At 35.2% G+C, this 19,359-nt stretch overlaps 2 protein-coding genes across 3 annotated transcripts; one reads left to right on the top strand and one right to left on the bottom strand.

Moving 5' to 3' along the window:
• Positions 1 to 4,370: 4,370 nt before the first annotated feature.
• On the top strand, positions 4,371 to 9,237 carry wu:fd46g04 (endonuclease domain-containing 1 protein). Its single transcript, XM_026942918.3, has 2 exons — positions 4,371 to 4,744; positions 7,859 to 9,237. The coding sequence occupies exons 1-2, from the start codon at positions 4,451 to 4,453 to the stop codon at positions 8,363 to 8,365; spliced, it is 801 nt and encodes a 266-aa protein (XP_026798719.3). The 5' UTR covers positions 4,371 to 4,450; the 3' UTR covers positions 8,366 to 9,237.
• Positions 9,238 to 9,844: 607 nt separating this feature from the next.
• LOC113544234 (uncharacterized) lies at positions 9,845 to 19,322 on the bottom strand. Of its 2 annotated transcripts, none has more exons than XM_053230882.1 (5): positions 18,745 to 19,322; positions 15,876 to 15,914; positions 13,966 to 14,208; positions 12,990 to 13,241; positions 9,845 to 11,167 (listed from the first exon to the last, which is right to left on the bottom strand). In XM_053230882.1, exons 2-5 carry the CDS (start codon positions 15,907 to 15,909, stop codon positions 10,782 to 10,784), a joined length of 915 nt encoding a protein of 304 aa, XP_053086857.1. In that variant the 5' UTR covers positions 15,910 to 15,914; positions 18,745 to 19,322; the 3' UTR covers positions 9,845 to 10,781. The 2 variants fall into 2 exon arrangements, with proteins under 2 accessions (XP_053086857.1, XP_026798724.3); XM_026942923.3 differs by lacking the exon at positions 18,745 to 19,322 and adding an exon at positions 17,760 to 18,707.
• Positions 19,323 to 19,359: the final 37 nt, after the last annotated feature.

Genomic DNA, 19,359 nt, shown 5'->3' with positions numbered 1-19,359 from the left:
CATGTGCTTGTACATGGTTGGAGTATGGCCTTCTCGAAACATCTGACCAAAACTGTGGCTTTGAGTTATTATTGATGACATCATTAACAGAAATCAACACAATCACTGATACAGAGTTTCACCTGAAAGTGCCCTACCTTGACACCCATTTTGAAGCTCAATACTGAATCCTATATATAAAGAGCAATTTAAAATGCTTGTATCTGTCACATTACCTGTCACTGCTGAAGCCATAAATGCCAACTCCCATGATCAGAACTACAAACATGTCACGTTACACATATCACATGGTACATCTTTCTCTCTCTCTCTCTCTCTCTCTCTCTCTCTCACTCACCTTGAAAGTATCCTGCAGAGCCCACCAGTGAAGGACAGGAGCTACTGATGAGATGCTCCACAGCGGAAACAGCCATGAGACTGGTTGACAATGTTCCCAATACCCCAGAACACAGGTGCTTCTTCTGGTCCACCATTCTAGGGCAGGCATACCAGTTCAAAGTTCTGCCAGTTCTGCCAGTTTTTTTTTTTGAGATGCATAAAGACTGCCTTGTCATCTCTGAATCCCAGAGATGTCAAAATCCTATTGGATTCTGGGGGGGTTGGAGGTTGTATTGATCCACAATAAAAGTCAGAACAAATCAACCTACTAGAATTTAGGGTGGTCTGGCCGGCCCTCAGGTTCTTCCTACCTGTTCTGAGAAACCTTCACATTTTGCCATTGGGTCCACTCGATCTGCAAACTCCTCAAGTGGGCTCACTAGTGGCTAGCCTTACTGAAAGAAACTTACCTACTTGTCTCTGACAACAAGCTGAGTCATTGTCGAGCGTATTCTCTAGATAGAGGCATTGTCATCCTGGAAGGGACCACTCCAATCAGGATATTAATGTTTTATCATAGAGTAATATTTTGTATGTAACACGTTACCAATATTGAAATATGTTATGTGGAACAGACTGAAGCATATGCATTTTTACAAGTTATTTTTACAAAATAATTTAAATATTTTTTAAATTAATATTTAAAGACATTTTCATGGATATAGGGATTTTTGTATTGATTTATTAATAAATAAAAAAAAATGATTGATTTAATACATTATCTATAACCTGTTTGTCATGTGGTCTGTTCAAAGTGCTTTGAGGCAGCAAATACACCTCACATTTGGCTAAATGCCAAAAATGGCACACCTGTGTGTACTTGTGAGTGGATTAAGAATGGCTCGATTGTCTTAATATAGATTCACAGAGAATGTTGAGAGACGAGTCTACCACAGGAACTTAGACAAGGACAAAAGGTACAGTATGTACAGTATGTTAAAACTGCTTCATGAGTCATGTCCTACGTAGCATTCACTATTTACCAAGAACTTGTAAAATAGATTAAAATAACTGTTAACGCTAGCCAACTTCCCAGACCTTGAATTGTACACTTCTTGGTTATCTGACATCTGACAAACTTTTGCACCTAACTATGTCTTCCAATCTGTATCTTCTGATGAATATTTATGTTTTGAAATGTAAAAAATTATAGTAAAAACATATATTTTCCTTAGCTGTTCAATGAACCACTGCATAAGGATCTGCACATGGACGACCCATATTCGCCTACTTTTTTCTCCATTCTGCTGAAAATCCACTGTGACTGCATCTTAATGCGCAGTATTAAGGAGCTTTCAGACTGCACACAGTTATTTTTTTCTGCTCGAAAAAAGAAAAACTTAGCAAAAGAAAATGGCATCGCAGTCCTTTCATGGTCTGCCATGCATCGTGACCCCATGGCGGTGGGTAAGGAGCAAAACCCTGCCATAATATGTGTGTGGAAGCCTGGGAAAACCCTTCACATGGTCAAATTCTGACCAATCCATTTTTACTATATTGTCTCTAGCTCTGGAAACTATATGTTTTCCTGAACTGAATTATTTTCTCCTTTTGTATGTGAAAAGAGAGAAAACTGCATGTCAAGATTTCATTCACTTCCACTTATTAAAATAAAACAACTCAATTTGGGTCAAAACCCTTTTTTTTTGTTATTTTTGGCTGTTTGCCAGACATCTGCAAATTGCAGATTCCTCTTAAAGCAGAGAATATACAAGAGTTAGGGCAAGGCCTAATCATCCCAAATATCAACACTTCACATCCCAGTAAAACTTTGCTAATTGTGCCATGCTAATCAAATTAACTTTGTGAAACCAGTGTGATATTGAGATGCCATTCTCTGCAGCAAGACCCACCCTAGAGCCAGTAAACGGTGCCAGTAAAAGGTGTTACTATTTTAATTGCAACAATTACAGTAAGGCATCACTTTATTTTGTTAAAGCCCTTCATTCACTTCAGTATGAATCACTGAATCAAATGTGACACCACACTTCTAGCAATAGTGGGTGATATTTAATCAAATAATTAGACATCACATCCTCAAGAGAAGTAACTGGAAGATATTTGAAATGCATTATCGTATGTTAAAGAGTTTTTGTGGAATGTGCAAGACCATGATACAGTTACTGTAAATTAGAAGATTGTAGAAGCTTCTTTGCTGGCACTGGGCTGTCGTAAAAACTGAAAAAGGTGCATACTGGAGTGTAATATACGGGGCAACTTCATTTGTTATGGCTCTGTTATGATATAGCATTTTGCTGCCATGGGTTTGCTCCACTCGAGCCCTTAGAGGGAACTGTCACTGCAAATGAGTACAAAGTTATTCTGACTAGTCACCTTTATCCTATAATTAAACCGTTTTATCCTAATGCGAGTGGTCTCTTCCATAAGCACCCTGCCCATATCCACAGGGCACGAGGTCTCACTGAATAGGTAATTAAATATGAAAATGATATATAATAACAAATAACATTCACCCCAATTGAACACCTTTTAGAGATTTTGGAGTGACTTGTTAGACAGCACTGTTCATCACTATCATCAAATCACTGAATGAGGAACTATCTTTTGGAAGAATGGTGTTCTATCTCTCCACTACCATTCCAGAGACTTGTAGAATCTATGGCAAGGTACACTGAAGCTGTTCTGGTGGCTTATGGTGGCCCAACACTGTACTAACACACTTTATGTCAATTATAGAGATCCTGACTTACTGAGCCAGCAAGGTAAGGTAAAAGTAGAGTTACAAAATTGCTAGCTTACGATTAAATATTTAAAAAAGGTCATCTTGGAAATCACCTACATATAGACATTTGGGAGAACTTTATTAAGATTGTCACTTCAAAGGAGGAATGATATTAGACCCATGTTTGTATCATCTTCCAACTTATCCATCCTGTTGTGCATTACATCTTGCTTTTTTTGTAATGTGCCTGTAATGTTAACTTCTGTTTGTATTGAGTGTGTTATATCATGTATAAGGAAAACCAATCAAATTGGAAAAAAGGTGATCTTATTCCCCTTTTTTTTAACCACCATCGTATTTGCACTCCCACAAGGTTGGCTGTAAAGGCATTTTGTGTGTCTATTTCTATAAATGTTATTTACTTTGCTGGGATCAGCTGAGATTGACATAATATTGGGTATGTTAAAATTATAATAATTATTAATTACTATAATTAATTTAATATAGTCATTAAAATTAAACTGTATTGTTGTAGAAGAAATGGCCTAGATCAATTGAACATCCATTGCCAATTATTGAACAGAACATGAGGAGAAACTTCTAACAAGTGGCATCTCTTTTAACTTGCTAACTGCAATAGTGGAATTTTCCTTTAAATATCTGACCTGGTATCAACTTCGATTTTGCTTTTGGATGCCAAATTGTACCTGTGTATAAATAAGCCAGCATATGCTGCCTTTCTGTGTCTAGATGAGGTTTCTGATTACATAAGTGAGAAAAACACCTGTTTTGATATTGATGCCTTCAGTGCCAATATGTGTGGGCACTGATTGCACAACTGTCCTTCATCCACAGATGGCTCATAAGTTTCTTTTATATATTTATTTATTTATTTATTTAAAATATGCACAAATTTTCCCCTATTATCATAAAGTCTGCAGGCAATGAGTCACTCCAATTAAATGTATTGAAAAATATGCTTCATTCGAGCAACTCATTGCCTGTGGTCTTTATGATAATTTAGAAAATTAATTAAACAAAAAGGCACAATCCTGTCTTACATAAAAATCATTATACACTATTATTTTTTATGTATTTCGGTAAGAACTCTTAAGATGCCTTCTTCTTGAGTTCATAAACATTTCATAAAGACTATCAGAAAAGCAGACTTCATTCCATGAACTTGAAAATTATCTTTATTTGCTAGCTGTGTTTTTTCCCATACGAACTCACAGCCACATTGCCAGAGTGGTCAATAAGTAACGCAAGACAGCGGGTACCTGTGTGTGTGTGTGTGTGGGTGTGGGTGTGCGCACCTGTGTGTATTTAAAAAGCTACTTTCTTTGTGCTGTTCATTTCTCCTGTCTCCCTATCACTTCCAGAAGCGTAATGTCTCCCAGCATGTTTTATCTCTTCCTTCTGCCTGCTTTCGCTCTGTCTGAGGTTACTACTTTTGCAAAGTGTCCTCAGTTCTTTTCTGTAGGAATTCCCACAGTATTGCAAGATCCATCGGACAACAATCGTTACAAACAGATATGTCAGTGCCTTCTGGACCAAAATGAGAAGCCGCAATATTTCTACGCCACTCTTTATGACACCAAGAACAAAATCCCCGTTTACTCGGCCTACGAGTTCCGCCGTGCAGATGTTAAAAGGGTTGATCGCTGGTATGTGGAACCACAGGTAAGAACATTGATGAAAAAGCTGATTTTATCTTCTCCTGAAAGCCTGCCAATATGGTTCAAATGTTGCCTTTAAGAATGTTATTTTGAAATGTAGCTTTATATTATACCTGTACTTTAATTAATGTTTGCATTTTGGGCCATCTTTAATAGGCTGCTGTAATAATATTCCCTCTATAGGCATATACAGATGTGTAGTTAGTGATGTTTATCAGCAGCTTAGGGATGTAACTAAATATGGATACATTAACCCGGCCTGAACAGATAATGGGTTCTAAACACATACAAACACAAATACGAATAGGAGAGAGAAGGTTTGCCAGAAATGTTCACAGGGTATGTAATTGAGACTAGAGGTGTGCATCAGGACTGGGATTACATGGAATGTAACAAGATAACCACAAAACAGGTTGTGCACAGTTGTGCAGGCAGGGTTTTTTTCTTTTTCTTTCATACCAGTTCAAGTGAGTGCTCAGATATGAAGCTTACGGAACAAACAATGACCTCTACCTCTGCCCATAACCCCATTCATGTTTAATCAGAATGTGAAAATAGATATAGATATAGAGAAAATAGAGATACAGATGTAGATATTTGGAGCACTAAACATCACATCGCCTGCCAATTTAGGTTAATTTCAAAAATTAAACAGTGGGGAGCACTTCCAAAAGATGTCCTGCAGTGTGAAGTGAAGTGACTTGTGGCCAAGTATGGTGACCCATACTCAGAGTTTGTGCTCTGCATTTAACCCATCCAAGTGCACACACACAGTAGTGAGCACACACACACACACACAGAGCAGTGGGCAGCCTTTTTTTTTTTTTTTTTTGTTCTCACCTCAGTCATGGTATTGAGGGTGGGAGAGAGCACTGGTCACTCACTCCCCCCACCTACAATCCCTGCCGGACCTGAGACTCAAACCCACGACCTTCAGGTTCACCTTCGGGTTGCAAGTCCGACTCTCTATCCACTAGGCCACGACTGCCCCCACTGTCTGATAAACTCAGCATTTGGAGGTAATGAAAACTTGCTGTATCATAGTGATATCTTTGACAGTGATAATCATTACTCTGTAACACCATTTAATATTTCAATATTTCAATGTCATTTAATATTCAATTCAATTCAATACAATTTTATTTGTATGGCGCTTTTAACAATGGACATTGTCACAAAGCAGCTTTACAGAAATAAATGGATTCACAAAAATAAATTGTAAATATGTGAATTTATCCCTAATGAGCAAGCCAGTGGCGACGGTGGCAAGGAAAAACTCCCTAAGATGATATGAGGAAGAAACCTTGAGAGGAACCAGGCTCAAAAGGGAACCCATCCTCATCTGGGTGCAACGGATAATGCGATTATAAATAAATCCCTTCTATTATTGTGTACTATAAGGACAAATAGTGCAATTGTGCAAATTCATCACAGTGTTAAAATCTATCCATTGTCCACTGATGGAGTCCTGAGTACGAAGCTGCTCGTGGCAACCGCACGAGCCATCTCCACAGCCCCCACGTGGCGCCATCCCCAGCAATCCAAACAGTTCTTCAGGCCATCCATATGGGGCCACCCCCAGCAGCAGTGAGCGAACTCAACTGATGAGAACTCCAACCAGAAGATATAATATATATGTATATAGAAAAAATTGAATTGTTTAAAATAAGCATTATAAATTTTGTTGTCATGAAACCTTATGAGCACTGTCCCTACTGTTAACCTACATTCTTTCTCAACTTAGCAAATGACGTTCACAACATTCCTACCAAATACACTATATTACCTTTCTACACTATATGGCCAAAAGTTTGTGGACACCAGACCGTCACACCTATATGTGAGCCTTCCCCAAACAAACTGTTGCCAAATGTTGCACACAATTGCATAGAATGTCTTTGTATGCTGTAGCATCACTACGGGGCCTAGGATAAAAATGTTGCAGCATGACAATGCCCCTGCTCACAAAGCGAGGTTAATAAGGACATGAGTGGAAGAACTCGAGTGACCTGCACAGAGCCCAGACCTCAACCCCACTGAACACCTTTGGGCTGAACTGGAATGGCAACTGCACACCAGGCCTTCTCGCTGGATGAGAATAAATCCCCACAGCCATGCTCCAAAATCTAGTGGAAAGCTAGAACCATGGAGGTTATCATAACAGCAAAGGGGTGACTAAATGTTATAATGTGTATATAAACAGGAACTAATGTTGTAACGAGGTATACAATGGGCTCATTATAACTTACTGTACAGATACCATCAGAGTCTGTGTTATACATGGTGTATAGTTAATTACAGCATTAATATCTAGCATATTCTTTTCATTCATTCATCTTCACTAACTGCTCCTGCTCACCTTAACCTACATTATTATAGCAAATGTCATGTTTGACATTCCTACCAAATAAAATTTGATTTTACAAACTGGAATTCTCTATTCCAGTCTTATAAATAGATTATCTGACATTATGAAATCATGCTTTAAGCACAGGCTTGATAAAATTGTTATGCATATGACTGTAACTATTGAGCATTTACACAAGCATATCCCAGACAAAAATGCTACACATCTCACCTTTATTTTAATATATTATTTAAATATTTCCACACACTGCTAATAGCATTTATCCACTTTTTTCTAACTATTCAGTAAATTAGAGTTTAAAATAATTATTGTGTAATAGCATAAGATAGTTAATAGTGGAACTATAATAATAATAATAATAATAATAATTATAATAATCATAATACATTATAATACAAAGTGAAATAATAATGAAACCTCTGCATGTTAATTGCATCTAGTAGTAGAGAATTGATGGTATGCAAAGATAAGGAAATCAGGAAATATTTATTTCATTATTAATATGCTATGCTGCTCTAGTTGGCATTACAAAAAATGTTTTCTAAAGAGTATTTTTTAAAGATCGCACAAAATTGTATATCTGTATACTGATGGCTATGAAGCCATTCTCCAAACCAACAAAAATACCTTAAAAAAACTGATGTTGGGTGGTACAATTAATAAACCATGATTTTATTGTATATAACCTTTTTATATGGTACATAAACTATACCTTAAACTAGCAGCTCCTCTTTGTCTTTACTTTTGAAGCTAGATGGAGCAAACCTTGCGTGTATGGCATCTCAGGGCAACATCCCATCAACAAATCGAGGGCAGCGACAGGCTCTTAACACTGATTATGAAGGCTCTGACTATGACAGGGGCCACCTATTCCCTGTTTACCACACACACAATGAAGAGACCATGCTAGCCACCTCCACGTTGACCAACGCGGCTCCACAAGATCCTAGCTTCAACCGTGGTCAGTGGAAAAAGCACGAGGAAGACATGGCCACAGTGGTGCAACAGAACTGTAACAGGGCTTACATTGTCACGGGTGTAGTCCCTGGGAATCAGGTGATTGGAAATAATGTAAGGGTGGCCAAGTATTACTGGAGTGCTTACTGCTGCTTTGGAAATAGTGGTGCACTAAGCTCAGCGGGCTTCATCGGCCCTGATAACAATGGCCGCGTTCAGCAGCACAGTGTGATGTTGCTGGAAGCTGAGCTGAGCAAGAATTATGGATCTGCCTTTAGTATCTTCCAAGGCTTATGCTAATGCTAATACTAACCACCAAATGTAGTCACTGTGAAATGAATCTGCTATAGATGTGTGTTTCATTTCAATATTTAATATTAATTAAACTGATTTTGGTTTTGACACTTATCACGAAGGCTATTAAATACATAGGTAGGATTATATGGGCTTTGTTCATGGGCCCAATAGTGGTAATTAGATGGCAACATACTTGTTGCCAAATTAAAAACAATACTGTGATTCTGACTGGCAAGCCTTTAGTATCAAACCATTACTTTTTTAACATTCAACAACCAAGCTACCCCAATTCTATTACATAGCATTAAATTACATATACATTATGTGCACACAATAGCACATCACCTACCAAAGTCAGTATTATTAACTGCTATTTGAAAACTGAGGACAAGTTATTAAATGACAGGAATAAGGTTTGGCCCCTGCTGGGAATCAGGTGTGGTCCCATTGGGTACTTTTATGATAAATTGTTATTAAGTTACTTAAACAGTCATCAATCCCAAAACACAAACTGATCTAATAATTAGTTCCAGCAAGTGTGTAAAGTGAATATGTTTCCTACATCCGTCTTGTCTCCACTATAGCAAAACAAGAATAACCTGTGATCACTAAAGTAAATCATTCAGATCAAATGTTCACTGATTCATGGTTTTAAGCACTGTAATGTTTGTGTATTTTTATAAGCATGTGTACAATAATCACCCAGACCATGTGATGCGTATGTTTCTCACACCGACTGTAATTAGTATCACCTTTTCATTGTTTCCAAGTTCCTTGTTTGGCACCTAGTCTTTGCAAAGGCTTGCATATGTTCTGTAATTCTACACTGTAAAGAATTTCTATAATTTCTACAATAAAATACTGGATATAAATCAGTATAGTATTTAAATTTGTTTTACAAATTTGTACAACAATCTACAAAAGTGTAGCCTGTTGTCATGTGAACACTGGAACTGGCAACCAAAAACACACACACACACACACACAATAAATAAGCCATTCACAAACCACCACACACTGTGAAAACTGTAAACCCTGGTTAATGATATTAGCTCGGCCAAGTTGAACAAAGCTAAGTCTAAAACAGCTCAAAAAAGCTGCTATATTGTATGCTGCATGACTTAATTCTCAACTGCCTATTACAGGGTTGCTCTAAAAAATTACTAGACTGTGATTTTGCTAGATTGTGATTGTGCTAGTAGTTTGATAGCCTCTTGATGTCATTGTAAAACTCTAAAGCGCTCTATCCACTCTCATTCTTCGGCCAGTGAACCAGTTGATAAAGTAGGTTAGCTACCTACCCCGTGACATTTTTGTGATTTTCTCATTGTTCAGTTTAGTAGTTTCTTATTATATAATCGTGAGTTTTAGTGGTTTCATATTTTGTAAATTGATTGCTTTTTTTTCTGGTTCTTATTGAGCAATTTGATATGTTTGTTATTAGGTAACCTGAGATGAAATTATTGATTTAATAAACACATCTTTGTCACTCTTTTACATTTATTTAAGATGTACATTTGACAGTGAAAGAGCTCAACAACAATATCAATAAACATTTAGCAATGTTTTTAAAGTAATATGCTGTTATCAGTATGTAGTACAGTAATGTGCTTTTACTATAAGAAAGCTGTAAAAACATTACACTAAGAAACTGTATATATTAATTAATCAGTTATTGTAAATTTTTAAGTGATTAAAGGACTTTTTCACAGTGTAAGTAGCGCTTCCATAATATAGCTTAATGGCTACTTCCTTGGTTTTCCATAAATCCAATATAATGCAATAACATCTATTTAAAAATTGTACACAGTACACACTTAGAATCATTGTTTCAATGACTGATGTTTAAACATGACGGTAAAATTTTACAGAATGTTTCAATTGAATCTTAATTCAATTAGATTTTTCTGGTGACATTTCCGATAAAAAAGTTTCTTCATATTTGCATCAGATATTTTCTATGTGGAAAGATCATTTCTTTGTATATATACTGAAAGGCAGCATAAACGAACTATTTAGAAGTATAGTTAAGATTTTTTTCTTTTAAATATGTATAACCCAAGCTATCATCTATATAATATAACTAAATCAGGAGCCAGAGCAGCCACACACAAACACACACACACACACACACACACACACATACATATATACATATATATTATGTGTCATTTTATATATATATATATATATATATATATATATATATATTTGTATATATATATATGATACATACAGTACATTCACAGGCAGTACTTAGGTGTAAAATAATAGAACATATTAAAAACAAAACATATTAATGTACCTAAAAATATAAAAATATCACATTATAACTTCACTGTCAACCATGTACAGAGTCTGAAAAGGCCTGTTATGGTTACATCATTTGTGTGATTTTTTTCAGTTCATTAATCAGAGATCAGTTGAACGACAAGAAGTTGTTCGCATTTACTGACATGGAGTAGCCGTTGTTATTCAGGTGTCCCCATTGTCCTGTCATTCTCTGCTCTTCTATTCCAGTGTGAAAGTGAGAAATCACATCCTCCTCCGTCTCATCCCGCTTCCTCCAGAATTGTTCAAGTTCACGTTTCATTTCAAGGACTTGCTTTCTCTCCTGATCCATCTCTGCTTTCTGTTTTTCTAAAAGGTCCCACTCCCTCCTCAGCTTCTCCTTCTCTTTTTCCACTTGCTTTTCTTTGCTTTCCAGCTCTCTCCACCTCTCTTCTAGATTGTCCTCCTGTATAAGGTGCACTAATTGGTCATTTTCTTTATCCAGTTCACACATCTGAAGCACTCGGTCTTTTTCTGCAAAGGAAAACATCGGGAGAGTCTCTGGTTAAAAATCTAGTATAAATACATCAAACACAGGCATAGTCAAGGGTTATTATATAACATAAATTCATTAGCTAAGCCATCAGGCAAATCTTCCAGTGTGTTTGAACAGTCCTATATTTTGGTAAGACAATGTAATAACATATTGCCAGCGTTTATATATATATATATATATATATATATATATATATATATATATATGTGTGTGTGTGTGTGTGTGTGTGTGTGTGTGTGTATAGACAGTACTGTGCAAAAGTCTTAGCCACATGCAAAGAAATGCTATATTGCAAAGATGCCTTCAAAAATAATGAAATTAAATGGTTCCACATTAAAAAAATACTATAAAGAGCAGTAACCAGTAATAAATGAAACAAAGTCAATATTTGGTGTGACGATCCTTCGCTTTAAAAAAAAAATAGTAGTCTCAGGTACAGTTTGTGCAGTTTTATAAGGAAATGAGCTGTAAGTGTTACTGAGCATCTTGCAGAAGCAGCCACAGTTCTTCTGGAGAATTTCACTGTCACACTTGCTTCTTATTTTTGCAGCGAAATCCAGCAGCCTTCATTATGTTTTTTTTTTAAGTGTCTTTCATGTAATCTGCTGCTTTCTTTACTGACATACAAACATTTTTCTGTAAAATTTAATTTTGTGCTGGAAAACTAATGTTTGGAAATCTAAAAAGTTTTTGTACTGAATCAGTAATGTAGAAGTCATAAAATAAAAATCTGTGACAAAGTTTGTACTAAAATAGGGTGCCTAAGACTTTTGCACAGTACTGTATATCACTTGGGGGAAACTTCACATAGCCCTAGTCCTGGTTGTTGACCAGGTGATGTGCGTGGTGCAGCAGGTGGTGAAATTCAGAATAAGGAGCTTCTGCTATAGTTACAGCATTGAGGTGTGTTGCAGGACCATAAAGCTTATTAAGTTTAAACATACTGTAGCTATGTAGCAAAGCATGCCAAATAAAAAAAAAAAGTTTTGTTAAAGTACATATGGCGTTTTATTTACTTAAACTGAATTTTCCTCCAGGCGAGCACGAATAAAAAAAAAATAGACTACTGGTTTGTCTGGCCTTGAATTATGTTTCCTTTCATGATGATTATGCAAGTCATGCAATGTATTCACTTATCATCACAAGTGCAAAATCAGTGGAAATGAAAGAGGAATGTCTGAGACAAAAAACATGAAACATAGATTTAAAATATAAAAATTTCCACATAGAATCACAGAATCATAGAATTGCAGTATATTCATCATAAAGAACAACAAAAAAAATCTTACTATGGGGATGTAGTAATACTGCAATTTACTGTATTTAAGTTATTTTAATTGTATTTGGATAGCACTCTTAACACTTGACATTGTCACACAACCACTTTTCAGAAAGTTTAAATGAAGATGGGAGTAATTCTTCTGATACATCTGAGAAACTAGAAGAGGAACGTGACAAACGGTGCTCACTAAAGCACACAGTTAACCATTTTCTTTACCAATACTGATGCTCATTATTCTTTTAATTGCTTTGAATGCACTAATTTAAACCCAGCATTTAAATATAAAACAGAAATTACTGAAATTTCAATCAGAAAAATGTGAAATGGAAATTAAAACAAAATTTTGGGAAAGGAAAAAACACCCAACAAACGAATCTTCAACCTGAAATGCGTTTGACACTGATAAGCCATAAATAAATGGATGGTCACTAAATGCTCTTTAAGAACCTGTGTTCAGAAATGTTTTATAATTCTTAATTCAAGTCCAACAAAGGAAAGCAGCTGCAGGGCTGACTGACCTAGCTCACGGTACAGTAAAGGCTCACAGTGGAAAAGCGCATTGTAGAACCCGTCGCTCTGTTTCATCCCTTGCTGCTCCAAAACTTGGAACATGGCGTACATCCTTGCTTCGCTTCCTTCCTCTTCACACACCTGGAAGTACTCTTCTTCCGTGATCAGGCCCTGGGTGAGCATTCGGTTGGCCACTGGCTCCACTTGCCTCACTGACTGAATGAGCTTCTGCCTCATCACATGCACATATACGGCATGCTCTGAATGGGAGAAACAGCAGTATGTGAGTGATTTTCAATAACCAAGTCCACTTTAAGCATGAATTTAGCTCAAACCGAGGATTCTGTAACTGAGATACCGTAAAGAAAGAGTGCTTAGTAAAAAAAGTTTTATCAAATAGAAATACCATGTTAATAATACTGTTATAATCCTCACTTGACAGTTTATCTAACTATGCTATATATTTGATGATTCATTAATATATATATATATATATATATATATATATATATATATATATATATATATATATATATATATATATATATGTATATATATATATATATATATATATATATATATATATATATATATATATATATATATATATACACACACACAGTACTGTGCAATGCAAAAGTCTTAGACATTTTTCAGACAAAAAAACATAATAATTTGTTTCATTTATTACTGTTTACTGCTCTTTAGAGTATTTTTTTTAATGTAGAACCATTTAATGTCATTATTATTGAAGGCATCTTTGCTCTACAGCATTTCTTTGCATGTGCCTAAGACTTTTGCACAGTACTGTATATATATATATATATATATATATATATATATATATATATATATATATATATATATATATATATATGTAGGTGAACAAGGAAATGGATTAAGAGCTATTAAACTGCAATGTTTGGTATGAACAGAATGCTCTGAGAAATTCCATACAGTAGAAGATAGAGAAATACAGCATACCCATCTGCAGAGTAAGCTCAGGCTCATGTTCTTGTAGTAGTCTGTAAAGGGCATTTCTCCCCTGTTGTCCTTTGCTAGACAGAGCATGCAAGAGCTGCTTCATTCTATCCTGAGAGCTTGGAGCTGCTACAATGGTCCGGTACCTGTCCTCACTCAGCAGACCCTGGTTCAGCAAATCTTTACATATCCGCCGTGTCTCATTCACATTCTCAACCAGCTCATCCATACAGCTCATTACCAAATCTGCACACACAGACATAGGATAACACATTATAACCGGAGTAATGGTCCTGTGGAGTAATGCCATTGAATTTCTCAAGAAAGGAGGGTGAGGAACGTGTCTTAGGTCATGTAAGGTTCCTTACTAATCTGCTTGAGTCAAAAATAAAAATGTAAAAATGCCAGATGTGATTTCTTAAACATAAATGCTTTAAAGTACAGTCTCCTCCAAAAGTATTGGAACGGCAAGGCAATTAGACAATTCTTTTGTTTTTGCTGCACAACTGAAGACATGTGGGTTTGAGTTTATGAAGATGAATATGACACTTTCATAATATGAGAATATGAGAATTTCAGCTTTCATCTCCTAGCGAAAGGAAATCTTAACGTTACAGCATACAAAGACATTATAGACAATTGTGTTTTTCCAGATTTTGATCATTGTAAAATTATTGTTATACTGTAGATGTATTGGCACATGATCATTAATAGAAGAAGGAGAAGAAGTAGTGGTGTAACTATGATTTCTAGGTCTTCGTAGGTACCAGGATGAAGATACAAGCAAAGACAGTCTGCTAGAAATGGGTCATGTTATGAAGATTTTTCTAACATACTAGCATGACTAACATACATTTGAATATCATGGGTTAGGTTTAGTTTCAAACAAAAGTGTACTTTAAACTCCATATTCAGGAGCTATAGCAATCACATTTAATCGGGATTTAATCTTAAATCTTGTTAATCTAATAACAGGGTAACAGTACTTTTTATGCAGTTGACATTCTTTTAAATGTTTTTATTTTTAAAAAAATAATGTGTAATCTCTGTAATGTGTCTGTGGTTAAATATTATTTCAGTGAAGCAAATGGTCATATGTGAATTATGTTCAAATCGTTAAGATCGGAAGGTACTGTTTACTTCTGTGGGAAGAACATCTACAGAAACTATGTGCTGGTTGAATGAAATGTGGGTATTTTTCTTGCACATTGGTTGAATGCTCCTTTTGTTTTGTCTTGCGTCACCAAAAACATGCACCGTCACACATGTTCTTGCTCTCTGCTGTTCTGGAACACTGCTATACATTGTTTTAATGTTTCACAATGTACTGTGCTTTTTTTAGTCTTTTCGTCATTTAACCAACACCTCGCCTGAACTTCCATCAGCTTTGTTACACTATATTTACAGCTATAGGATTTGTATTAAGAAAGCACAGTATGATGAATGTACAATACATCATCATTTGTACTTTTATGTGAGGATAAAACTAAACTTTATAGAATAAGAACAAGAATTTAGATGATTTCGGTAGGGAAACTACTAGTTTATTTATTAAAGCAGATTAAAACTATGCAGAAAAGCCTCTGATTGTCACCTGGACTTTTGTACAAAACTTCCCAAAAATAAACATTAACTGTTAGCATAAAAAATATTTCTGATGTCCTGTTTATATTACTGTGCATGCCCTTAAATATATTGCACCAATTTGTTTCTTAATACATTTTGACTAAATATAAAAAGAGTGGACGTAAGTTGTTTGGCTGGTAATACTCTGACGAACATCTTAGGTAAATGTTATTATTGTTTGAGGAACAGTTGAAAGATGAATGGATTAGCCATTACTTTTCTGCATTACCAAATTTAGAGAATGATTGGTACATTAGCCATGCTATTCTGCTATTCACTTAACTTACCCTGAGGTCTTGCTATGTTCATTCCTGGATACATGATACCTGTTGGAAAACAAAGAAGAACATGTCACTCATATGCAAAACAAAGACTAGTACTAGTATTTCATTACGTGCCATGATGAAATGTTCACTGAGTAATCGGATTACACACACACACACACACACACACACACGCTGTCATTTTACTATTTGTGAGGACCGTAATTTTAATAACCAAAAGTTTGTCTCTTTTGTTGCTTTATTAAATAATTTATTAGATAATTAATTGTAATTATAGAACTTATTAATGCATTACAGAACTTATTAAATACATTGAAAATTTTACTGTAAAATTTACAATAATTTACTGGCAGCGTTACTTTAATAGCAGCAATACTTTACATTGACAGTAAATAACTAACATTTACAGTAAATAACTAATAGCAGCAATTCTTTACATTTACCGTAAATAACTGTAAAACATATTTACAGTAAAGTACTGTGATATCTTTACAGATAATTCCTGTTCTTTTTTATAGTATATTAATATATGTTTTCGGTAATACACTGCAAATGTTGCAAGTAAAAATAGTTGTAAATATAATTATAATATAAAATAAAGAAAAAACAGTACATTTGGCTGATCCAGGATACAACTGAGAAGATAGAAAAAGGTCTTGCTCAAGGGCCCAACAATGGAAACTGGTCAGTGCTGGGATTTGAACACGATATCCTGATCTGTAATGCAAAACCTTAACCACTGAGCCACCACAGCGAGTGCAGAGAGACTGCACAGATTCACCCAGCTCTATCACTGAATTTTTTCTTTTTTACCAGCATAGAAAGTTAAACTGACTGACGTATACAGAGCCAGATTCCCGCGCAGAGCCACCAACATCATACAGGACTGCTCATAAGAGCTAAACACCTGATGCTGGGGATGTGCAATACAATGTCTTCTTGCCGTTTCATCTTATTTATTTCATCTTATTTATTACTATTGAGTTGTTTGTTGTGTGTTTTATTCTGTTTTATTCTGTTACCTTAGACCACAGAGGAGATGACTTTTTAAATTTCGTTGTACTATGTGCAATGACAATAACAGCATTCTATTCTATTCTATTCTAAACTCAAGGTCAACACAAGGAGAATTTTTTACCATTCTCACCCCTTGCAAAAACGTAAGATATCCCACTATGCATTGCATTTTCTGGTATTTTACTCTAAACCAATACACTGCTCTAAGCGCCTAATCGTTTACAGTACAATCCTGTAACACAATAAAACAGTATTTTGCTCTAAAATAAAGACTGGAAATGTACAGCATTTTTTTTTACAGTGTATAGAAAAAAGAAGTTCATTAATTAGTTAATTAATTATTCAAGCTTATATTGTATTTTTAAATCAATCAATTGCTTGACAGAAAATATAACTTAATTAGTTAGCAAATGTATTTATTAATTATAGAACATATTAATAAATATATGAGCAGAACTAAAATGATAAGTACATTAAATAATTAAAGTTATATGTTGCATTAAACAACTTTATTTTAGGTTTAAGATAGATTTTTAAAGTTATTTTGGTTAATTCATTTTTTAATTAAATATTGTTACTTTTTATTTACTTCATTACTTCATTAATTAATTAACCTTAAAATCTCTAAATGTATTTCTATATAGGAATATTTTTAATATTGCAACATTCCACTTTTCATGTAATAATGTAAAAGCTCTAATATGCTACTATTTACACCCTATTGTTTTTGTTGTGATTTTTTTACTCATAACAAAATGACATTAAAATTAAAATCTACTTTTATTAAAGACAGATTTGATTTATAGTAGTTAAGTAGCCTTAAATCTACTTAAGGAAGCCCAAATGTTTAATTGATAGAATAATTTGTACCTGTCACGTTCTTCTCTTGAGCTGTTCTGCTTGCAGTTGGTTGTGGCACTTTAAGCTGCTTCTGTGTCTCTAAGTCTGCAGAAAGTCAGTTTTCTGATTTCTGTTGTGTGCCTGGCTTACATACCCAGAGCAGTGACATTTCTGGGCTTGTAGTCATTTAGCTTGAATTTCCCAGAGACATGATAATTATCTTTATGACAAGCTGATGTACCGACTGTAGCTTGATTTTCCGGTTTCTTGTTATTCCTGTACAGATGTCTGTACAAGTTTCATCACCTTTGTTTGATTTTTAAAGTGAAATGACGTAAACACAATCTCTGCAGCAAACAATTTTAACAAATAACATTTTTTTGCACACGTTAATGGACAGTTACTTTATATTTGAAGGACTTTTAAAAAGAAAAAAAAAACAGTAATTGTGGCAGGTGAAAAAAATTTGTACACCCTACTATGTCGGTAATTAGTAACACCACCCTTTGGCAAATATCATAGCTTGCGTATTTTTTTTGCTGCCAGCTTGGAGATTTTCTAGTAGTATTGTTTTAGGATGTTTCAGTCACTATTCCTGGCAGAACGTTACTAGTTCTGAGATATCCTTGGGCCATTTTGCGTGCACGGCATGTTTAAGACCTATCCTCAGACTTCTGATGATGTTCAAGTCAAGAGAACGTGGGGGCCTTTCCAAAAGCTTCAGCTTGCGTTTTTTATTGAAGTAGATGATGGTGGATTTTGAGGTATGTTTTAGATCATTGTCCTGGTGTAGAAACCAGTCTCACTCTCAGCTTCATTTTCTCGACTGACTGTATCACATTAGCTTCCAGAATTTGCTGATATTTACTGGAATCCATTCTTCCATCTACCCATGCAGTGTTTTCTATGCCACTGGCTGCTACACGGCCCAAAGTATAAAACATTCACCCCCTTAATCATACTTAACAAATGCTGCTCCTTTTTTTTTTTTTTTTTTTTTTTTTTACATACATACCTTTGGAATTCGATTTTTAATTTGTCGTTCCACACCACTTCCAAAAGGCTTATTTAGATGTTTCGCATACATTTTGCATAAACCTTCCTATATGTCCTTGCTGTCATTTGGGGTTTTGCTTTATCTTTCTGCCAAGCAGTCCTATCCGAGCATTTCCTTGGCCTTCCAAATATTGCCTTGACTTCCACAGGTCTCCTTAACTGCCATTTCTTAAAGACAATTCAGACAGTGGAAAGCTGGAGGCTCTTGGATATCTTTTCAACGCCTTCCTGCTTTGTAGGCATTAATTAGCTTCAGTTTCAGCTCCTCAGTCAGCTGCTTCGAGGAGGCCATGGCTGTTGAGTGTTAGCACAATGTTTGAGTCAGAGAATTTATGTCCTGCAATTATCATTAGCTGACAATTCCTAATGACAATTCTTGACCTGCCCAATGAGTCATAAGTAAATTAAGGCCTAAGAAGTTAATCAAGTTCTGAAACTTTACTACTGGAATGTTGTCCAAACATTTGCACATGCTATAATTACCTTTTAATTTTTCTTCTATCTTTTTAAGTTCATCATATATAAAGTAACTGCTCCTTAACATTTGTAGAAAATATATTTTAATACTTTGCTG

Source organism: Pangasianodon hypophthalmus, chromosome 28, assembly GCF_027358585.1.
Source record: "Pangasianodon hypophthalmus isolate fPanHyp1 chromosome 28, fPanHyp1.pri, whole genome shotgun sequence".
NCBI classification, from domain to species: Eukaryota; Metazoa; Chordata; class Actinopteri; order Siluriformes; family Pangasiidae; genus Pangasianodon; species Pangasianodon hypophthalmus.
The sequence above is the reverse complement of the archived record's forward strand: the minus strand, read 5'-3'. Positions and strand labels throughout refer to the sequence as shown.